Consider the following 9,268-nt stretch of genomic DNA (forward strand, 5'->3'; position numbering starts at 1 on the left):
ATCAGCGACGAAATAGTAACTTTTGGCGAATAAAATTTTGTCAGTAAATATACTTTTTCTTGTAGTGCCAAAACCATTTCTAACAGTTTGAAAAAAATGAGGACCGAAACCGAACCGGTCTGGTTTCCGTTTTACTATTTTAGCATTCAAACTTTTTCATATAATATGAAATTGGAAAACATAATTGCAAAATTATTCATAAAAATAGCCCGTAAACTTCACTAACACTTCAAGTTTTGAACTAATATTAATTCAAAATAGTTCATAGACTCCCACCATTAAAATGGCTAGCTCACCAAAAGAAATTACATAAACCAACAAAATATGTAACGTAGACATGGAAATAGTATGACACATATTAATGTAGGTATATATTAAGTGTGTGTGTGTGTGTGTGTATATATATATATATATATATATATATATATATATATGTATATATATACTATTAGTAAATTTGTTCCGGTTCGGTTCGAACCCGGGTTTGTTAAAAAAAAAAAATAGTTACCAAACCAACTTCATTGGTTTTTATTTATTTTAGAACCAAAACATGACCATTAAACTGTAAAAGCAGTCCAAAAGGCACGGTTTAGTTTGGATTGGTTCAGTATACCGGTTTTCGGATTTTTCTTTTTACAACCAGAATCTCTATATATGTAGATGATTCATGTTCAGATCGACTTTCTAATCATATATATTTACATGATTTGGTTACATGGTCTTCAAAAATCTGAATGGTCTATTTTCTCTTAATTTTTCAAGTACCAAATCTCAAAATAGATCAGATCTGGGCCTTTAGAAGAGTCTTCGGCCCAAACCTGAATGGACCGGGTGATCATTACTCGAGGATAGAGGTTGGATTAAAGCCCATTGTATAAATGCATCTAATGTATTTACCTCAAAACTTTTAGTGACAGATTTACAATTGGGATCATTTACGGGCCGGTCCAAAAAACTGGACTTGTTTCTCAGCAGCTCCAGCCCAATGTAATATTTGTACGTGTTGCTGTGTTTTTTTGAGTTTAACTTAAATCTAGAAATTTTGTCCTTACTTTAATTTTTTTCGGATTTGTTAGTTTTGTGTCAATTTTTTTTGGGTTGTTGATTCTCTCGTCAGAAACGTAAATTTTTTTTTTTTTTTACTTTTACCCAAGTATTTTGGAAAATAACCATTTTTTATCAAAAAAATTGACTTTTTGAGCTAAAAAGTAATTGGCCCGAAATTATTTTCAAGTTTCGCTAAGCTTAGCCCGAAATTTCCCTTTATGCCCAAGTTTCGCAGATCAAAGCAAAGTTCATCCGGTGGATGATGGTGGTGGGCAAATAATGCTAGGTTTGCTTGGTTAGATCTGGTTTAGATTTGCCTCATAAGGGCCGGGGCTTGGCCCTGGAGCCGGTGTTCCAGCTCTTAGCTTTGGGGAGTATCCAAGCATGGGAGATTCACAGTCATCGGCACCGTGGGCCGGTGTTTCAAAGTTTTAGCCCAGGCGGATTTCTTCTTCGTTTCCCTGTGCCCGGAACCTATTCGTGTCAGCGGGGGCTTACCGGAGATGTCTCTCCACTGCTCCGGTTTGGGATCCAGTCAGTGCCTCCATCTTTGATAGCGGGTGGTTTTTTCCTTGGCCGGCCTGCATCAGTGGTAGTTCTCCATGGTGGCTGTGTTTTTTCCATGTTTGTTGTTTATTCTTGTTTCCATCGATTCGGTTTAGTTTGTCTCTGACTGGGTGCGTTTCTCAGGCCGGGGCGGCTAGGAGATACGCTGAGGGCCTCTCGTGACCCGATCCTTTGAGGCGGTGAGACGTGCTAAGGCCTATCCTCTAGTTTACTCGGTTTTGCCGGTGTCGCTCTGTCACCTATTTTTCATAACTTATCTTCTGTGATGGCAATTTGCCATTTTTGGCTTTTAATGAAATGTGATTCGGATCCAAAAAACCAAAAAAAAGAAGCAGCAAAGTTCAATGACAAATAGGGGTAATTCTATGGTGTAATTCAGATTCTCCTGAAATCATCAGGTCCTCTAGTCTCTTCGTCCATCCGTTTGACCCCGAGCTTGGCGGACCCCAATTTGAACTTCGTCACGGTCATCGGAGGAAAAAAAAAATCATATCTCTTCCTTTGAACGACCAGTGCCTGGCCACATCGACATTCCTCATCTTTCACTTAGAAGTTCTTCCATTCCGGCTAAAATTCCAACATTTTGGCCTTGATCGATCTTTCTTCGATCTGTGTCAGCCTCTCTTCGATGGACGAAGTAGATCTAGACGGCTGACACCAGTAATTTCAACTTTTTTTGCAGGCCGAGAGAGAGAGGAGACGACGGAGGTATTCGATCTGGTAAGTCGGGGTGAAACTAAATCTAATCAACTAGTGTAGTTAAATTCATTAGTTTTGAATTTTTGTAAAAATAGAGAAATTTGAGAAGTAGTGAATTTCACTAATTTTTTAAAATAAGGAAATTTCGCCATAAAAAGTCACTGGCCAGAGTGATTGCTCAAATTAGTGAAATTTGAGAAGTAGTGAATTTCACTAATTTTTTGTAGTGAAATTTCGTTGGAAAAAGTCACCGGCTGGAATAGTCGCCGGTCGGAAGTGGTTGTGGGGTGGAGGGGGTGATGAAAACTTTGAAAAGATAATAAAGTGTGAAATTATATTTAGTTAAGGGTAATCTTCATATGAGATTGTCCTTAGAGGTAAATAAAAATTAAGTTCATCTTTAATGAGAATTAAGCATTGGTTTTCTAGATCCACATGCAATTTTCTGAATTTAGAATGTGTGTGTGGGGGCCCTCCACATGATTATGAGTGTGTTTGAAAGCGAGTGTGATTGTGGAAGTATTGATATTTTCCTTCGTGTTTTTATTTTTGATCAAAACACAAAAATAACATAATATTACTAAATTAAAAGTTTACATCTTTGGCTAGAGTATGAGCTGCTCTAACCTCAGTCCGCAAAACCTTAAAAGTAACAACAAAATCAAAATTACAAGCCAGATTAACAATATCAGCCAAAATCGCCCTCACAAGCTCATGAACACCATTGGCTTTCAAAAAACCCTAGTCTAAAACTAAACTATCCGAACATATTTCAACCAAGAGCCACCCACGATCACGGGCCCAGCATAACGCATACCAAACGGCTAACCCCTCTACCATCAACGCTGAACTTGCAAAAATTTCCCGGCATCCTTCATTGCGAACGGCTATCGTACCACCTACTGAACACCAAGCAACAGCACCCTCCCACGTCTCACTTTGCCATGCACCATCCACAACCAGCCTCCGATCTGCCGTGAACCCCCCAGTCCCACCTTGCAACACTGCCCTATGACCCTCTCCCACCACTCCAACCGGTCTCACTCCACCGACTCCCTTCCCCATCCCAGACAAACCCATGATTCTCCCCAGAACCGCCAGAGTACGGTAAACCTCTCTCATGCTTTGCTGCAACGGTTCCTACTTCCGGCCAAAAACAATATTATTACGATTGCACCAAATAGCCCACATAATAAGAATTGATTCAACTAGAATAGACTTATGCGGGACATCCTTCCACCAGCGATCAAACCACTCAATATACCTCACCGGACACCACACCCAACAGAAAAATCAAAACCCAAGTTGGACGCTCTCCAAAACCTCCTAGCCTGCTCACACACAAAAAATAAGTGTTCAATTGACTCTTCTTCCATCTCACACACTGAGCACAAATTGCACCCCGCCATACCCCGCCTGGCCAGCACTTGTTTCACCGGCAAAATCCTATGAATCACCTTCCAAATAAACAACACAAATTTAGGAGGTAGATTAGAGCATCTCTAGCCTTGACCTATTTTAATTGCCAAACTCAAAATTTGGGTAAAATCATCAAAAACTCATCTCCAATCATGACCCAAATCATTTCCCATTTTTGGGTTTTACCCATTTTCTTCCCCAAATTTGAGACAAATCAGACTCATACCCATTATCCGCCTCTCTCTCTCTCTCATTGTAGATACAGATTCACACTCACACCTCATTGTATGGTCATGTCTCGAAACCTAGTCCCGTTCAAACTCTTTCGATGTGCTCCACAACGCCCTCAAGCTCAATGGCACCGACATCTCCCTCTACTGCGACTCATCGAAAAACGGCCCCAACGACTTCCACTTCATCTCTTCCAACCTGCACGTGAGATGTTCGGAACTTTGCCGGAGCGGCTAATCTGAGGAATCTCTCTTGTTTTATTTACATGAATGCCACTGAGTATTTAAAAAAATGATAAATTTGGGTTAAAATAGGATTTTGCCATTGGAGATGTTTTTACCCAAAAAGAGTTTTTTCTCAAAATTTGACCAAATTTGAGGAAGGAAAAAGGTAAGAATTGAAGATGCTCTTAAGACCCCATAAATCACAACTCCCTTCTCTTATAATACTACCCCATGTCAAATTCACGGCCACAAAATACGCCAACTTGACACTAAACTTACCATCCGCAGAGCCCGACCAATAAAACTCATCACTCCCCTTAGTACTAGGCACATGTAAGGATAAAATTTTCGGAATGATCTCCCTAGGAAATGACACCTCAGTAAGAGGTTTTCTCCACTCAAAACAATCCCAATTAATCAGCTCTTTGACCTTAAAATTATTAAGACCCAGCTGCCTCCTTCCCCAAAATGGATTGCTGCATCCCGGAATCCATTGATGCCCCAAAACCGTGATAGACTCCCCATCCCCCAATCGCCACGCAATTTTGTCTCTAATAAGGGGCGAGACCCCACAAGATACTCCGCCACCCCAAGAACAACCAGACTTTACCTTACAATCCACCAAACTCCCCTCTCTACAGTACTTACCCAACAGCACCTTAGCAACAAGAGAATGCGGGTTCGACAACAACCGCCAAGCTTGTTTTGCGAGTAACACCTGATTGAAGCAACCTAAATCCCTCAACCCTAGACCACCCTGACTTAAAGGCCTACATAAATCCTCCCACTTCTTCCAACACACACCACCATCCGCCCCTTTACCTCACAAAAATTTCACAATCAAACTCCTAATTTTTTGAACGAAATACACGGGCGCTCTAAACACCGAAAAAAAGATAAATAGGAATAGTAGATAAGGTGTGCTTAGCCAAAGTCAGCCTCCCCCAAATCCAAAAAAGACAAATTAAAATTGCTCAACCTCGCCTGAAACCTATCCAAGATCCTCCCAAAAAGATCACCCTTCCGCCTCGTAACATCTAAATTAGAGCCTAGATAAATACCAGGCTTTTCCACAATTTTAATGCCCAATACACCAGAAACAAAATACCTCTGCCACCCCAGCATGTTCGGACTAACAAAAATTTCCGACTTATTTTTATTAACCCTCTGGCCTGCAAAGTCACAATAAGACTCCAAGATCCATTTCTAACACCACACCTCCGCCATATCAAAATTAAGGAAGAAGAAACTATCATCCGCGAAGAAACAAATGTGAAATTGGTGGCGAGCGCGGACTGATAGCCACACCCCGACAAACAGTTTGATTAGCAAAAAAAACTGAGGTTAGCTGACAACACTTGACTGACCAAAATAAACAAGTAGGGCGACAACGGATCTCCTTGACGCAGACCGCAACGAGGGGAAAAGTACGCAGAAGGAACACCATTGACTAAGACAGAAAACGATACAGTGGACAGACATTGCGAGATGAGATTTACCCACTTAGGGCTAAACCCCAAATGAGAGAGCACCTCCAAGACAGCTGACCATTTAATACGATCATACGCTTTATTCATGTCCAGCATAAGCGCAAAACAAGACCGACCCTTACACTTTTTTCTAATGAATTCAATAGTCTCAGGGGCCAGCAAAATGTTATCCGTAATGAGCCGACTAGGAACGAAGGCATTCTGGAAGACAGAGATAAGAGACTTCAACACCGGACGAAGCCGATTGACCAAGACTCGGGCAATAACTTTATACAGAACATTACACAAACTAATGGGTCTGAAATCATTACAGAACATTCCTAAAGTTTCTAATCCCTCTTCGTGTTATTCGTTTAGGAAAGGGCACCTTAATTAGTCACGTAATTAGCATGCGTAAGCGTAAAGAGAACGAGGAGCATGGCTGCACGAGTGTGTAAGCGTATTTGAAAAATATTTCATTTTGATAAAAAAAAATTAGCCGTTCTTCTCTGAAGTAGGTTGGATGGTTATGTCTGTCCAAATTGGTAGATTACTAGCAAACTTATTACATGGTTGCTTAGTTTTTCCATTTTAATGGTAAACTCAGGTATTCGGGTCAGTTTACGCAAAACTTGACTAGTTTTAAGGGCCAATTCCACGTCCACTAGTAGGGACCCAATTAAAGTTGGGGCAAAGCCCCCCGTATGGACCGTTCTCAAAGGGTTCATTTCCGTACTTAAACTCTATCGTTTGATGAAATATTTAAATTCATTCCACTTTTTGTTAAATTCAATTAAATAATCAATCGAATTTTCGGGGCATTACAATCGCATTGTCAATTACTCCTGAAGAACTAGAAATAACCTAGGGATTTCTCGATCGTTGGTTGCCGAGATGAGATCCGAGCCGTTGGATGCACGATCCGACGGCTCTTGCATCCGACGGCTAGGTGCGCAGCACGGTGCTGTGCACCTTACCGCACAGCACCAACCCGAAGTCCTATCCACAGTGTCTTTCAAATTGAGGTTTCTGAACAAACACAATGACAACAAAGAAGCAGACGCTGGCATCACTCCATTCCTTATTATGGTAACCTAGCTAAGTGTCACACATTAGGCTAATTTTATTTCTCAAAACTGACCATTTAAGCCCCCAGATCGACACAACCACAGGAACAAACACAGTACTAGAAACATAACAGCAGGTGACTTCGACGTGGTTACCGAAGACGAGGTTTCAGGAGCTAACCTAACTCCCAACCCCAACGGGCTCAAAACCCCTGTCGATCGACGCCTTCACTGCGTCCACAACGAGTTGCGTCTTCCTACTAATAATTGCCCATTTCTTCTCAGGTTCTGTACCATTTTCTCCAATACTCGCGACCAAACGTGCAAACTCCCTCACCATAAGAGCTTCCTGGGGAAGATCGGTAGCGACCTTATGCTCACTCGGAATTGGTTCAATCCCTAGGGCAAGTGTCGCAAATCTGGAACTAGAAACATCATAAAACGACACAACGTTTTCCTGAAACGGTATAACAAAGTCGTGGAGGCGCAAATACCCATTGGTTCCAGCACAAGTTATGTCCATGGTTAAGTTGGTGAGGAAAGAGCAGTAGAAGGTTGCGATTTTCTCGTCGCCCCAACTCAAGGAAGCGCCGCAGGATATGATCACCCCTGATTTGTTGAATTCGGTGTTGGGCAAAGCTGTTACTTTTTCGGGCAGGCAGTAGTCGGCTGCCCAGAGAATCGCCCGGAGGCAGTACCATCCGGCATCCCCAAGGGAGCCGAGAGCATCAAGATCCGGCTTGATACGGATGTCGTTGACGAGGAAGTCAGGGCCAGGGTTGTAGCAGAAGATGCTGTGGACCTGTGGGAATCAGAGGCAGAGATTGAATTATGGTTAAAACGAGAATGGTAGAGATCGAACTCTTGGTTTTTATATATGTTTCAGTACAAATCTAATTAAGGGCCTTAACTTTAATCATCAAAAGGAAGAGCAATGCTGATACAATGCCCGTGTATGAACATATGTGTCTGCAATTGCAATCACCTAGACTAAAAGCAGATCCCATTCGAAAGAAATCAAATAACTTGAGAAACTGAATCCTGCACTAGTTCGTTGGAGACTTCCAATAGATGTCCGGATGTGGCCACAAGTACATCCTTTTAAAATTGTGACAGCGCCAAAGCCCCGTGAAACTTTGCAGTTAAACGTGCTCGTCCTGTAGTATTATAGGGATGGCCGGATGGGTGACTTACTGGAAAGTCCATGGAATTTGAACGGCCAAAGCCGACAAAATGTAGTTACAGTTTTTATCCAATATCTTCCCTGGACTGTCTTGGCAGCAACGGAGAGCAAATTTTTTAACTTTGATTTAAAGTTGGCGTGACCAAAAAACCCTGGCGAACGAATTTTTTTCTACATGGTCCACTCCGAATGAACTTCACGGAAGCAGAGGAATTCCTGGACCATGAGAAAGCACCCGACTATATATAGCATGCAGCAGGTGGCTCACCTTGTCACATGGATTTCTCAATGAAACCAACAAGGTAGCTTACCCATTCGCAACAATGGAATTGATGTGGTCTTTCCCCGGCTAGGATGAAGCATGAAACTATATTATGTTAGTTTTTCATTTGTTGATATGTGAGTTTTTTTGGGCATATGGTCATTTTCCGCCATGAGCGGAATGAAGAGGCAACTATTGACCAAGAGCCACTGCGCTGCCGCCTACCCCCTCCAAGAAGAATGTCGCTCTGCTCCCCCTTCCCTAAAGGGTTTAACAGACAGATCGAGGACTTCCGATTATTGTCTTCTAAACTTGGTCCTGCACTAATAAAAAACTACTACAGTAATACCCTGCATTAACACCCACTTAGGCCTGTCAATGAAGTGAATTCACTGAAATCCGATCTGACTCCGAATTCGGTAAAATCCAATTTCAGTAATTAATTCGAATTTGTGATTCGAATCCAAAAAATCAGATATTCAATCCAGCAATCGGAAGCCAATGGTAAATATATTATCATATAGTAATAATTTTTTTGGACAGGTATCATATAGTAATAATTATATAGTACTAATTGTAAATCTATATCTGTATTGAAACTATTATGCGGAAAACAGATATAACAGGATCTTGAATTCAACACATCTCAAGAACAATAAATAGCGTACCTTTGTTGGCCATCGTGATTAGAGAGAACAAACCCCTTAATTAGAAACACCTTAATTCTTGGCTCACCTTCTTCTCTCTGTCTCTACTTTTCTAGAATACCCCAATACTTTAATTGATGGAAAAACCGTATGAATAAGGGGTGAGTATTCTACCTTTTATAGAGGAGAGAAGAGGGCCTTAGAGATAATTATTAAAAGACACCTAGTCCATCAAGGTCTCTTTTATTATCAAGAGTTTTCCTTCATCTGTAATTCTTATTAGTTATCGTAATGAACCATATCACTTCATTGGCTTATCTGATAGTGGAGTCCCACATGCACAAAACGTGAAGGCTAGTGGGCCACACTAATGGGAAAAAACTAACATTCTCCCACTTGGCCCATCAAGCCGATTGTGATGCAAAGTGTATTTCTTCAAAATATGCATTTTGT

General features: G+C 41.3%; 1 protein-coding gene across 1 annotated transcript in view; it reads right to left on the reverse strand.

The window, feature by feature from the left end:
• Window positions 1–6,699: 6,699 nt before the first annotated feature.
• Window positions 6,700–9,268, reverse strand: part of LOC131304472 (uncharacterized oxidoreductase At4g09670-like) — a 9,888-nt gene continuing 7,319 nt past the window's right edge. The window contains exon 2 of the mRNA XM_058331712.1: window positions 6,700–7,525. Coding sequence (XP_058187695.1) covers window positions 6,905–7,525 — 621 coding nt within the window. The 3' untranslated portion in view covers window positions 6,700–6,904. The remainder of the gene's footprint in view (window positions 7,526–9,268) is intronic.

The sequence above is a fragment of the Rhododendron vialii genome, chromosome 10a, assembly GCF_030253575.1.
Source record: "Rhododendron vialii isolate Sample 1 chromosome 10a, ASM3025357v1".
NCBI lineage: Eukaryota > Viridiplantae > Streptophyta > Magnoliopsida > Ericales > Ericaceae > Rhododendron > Rhododendron vialii.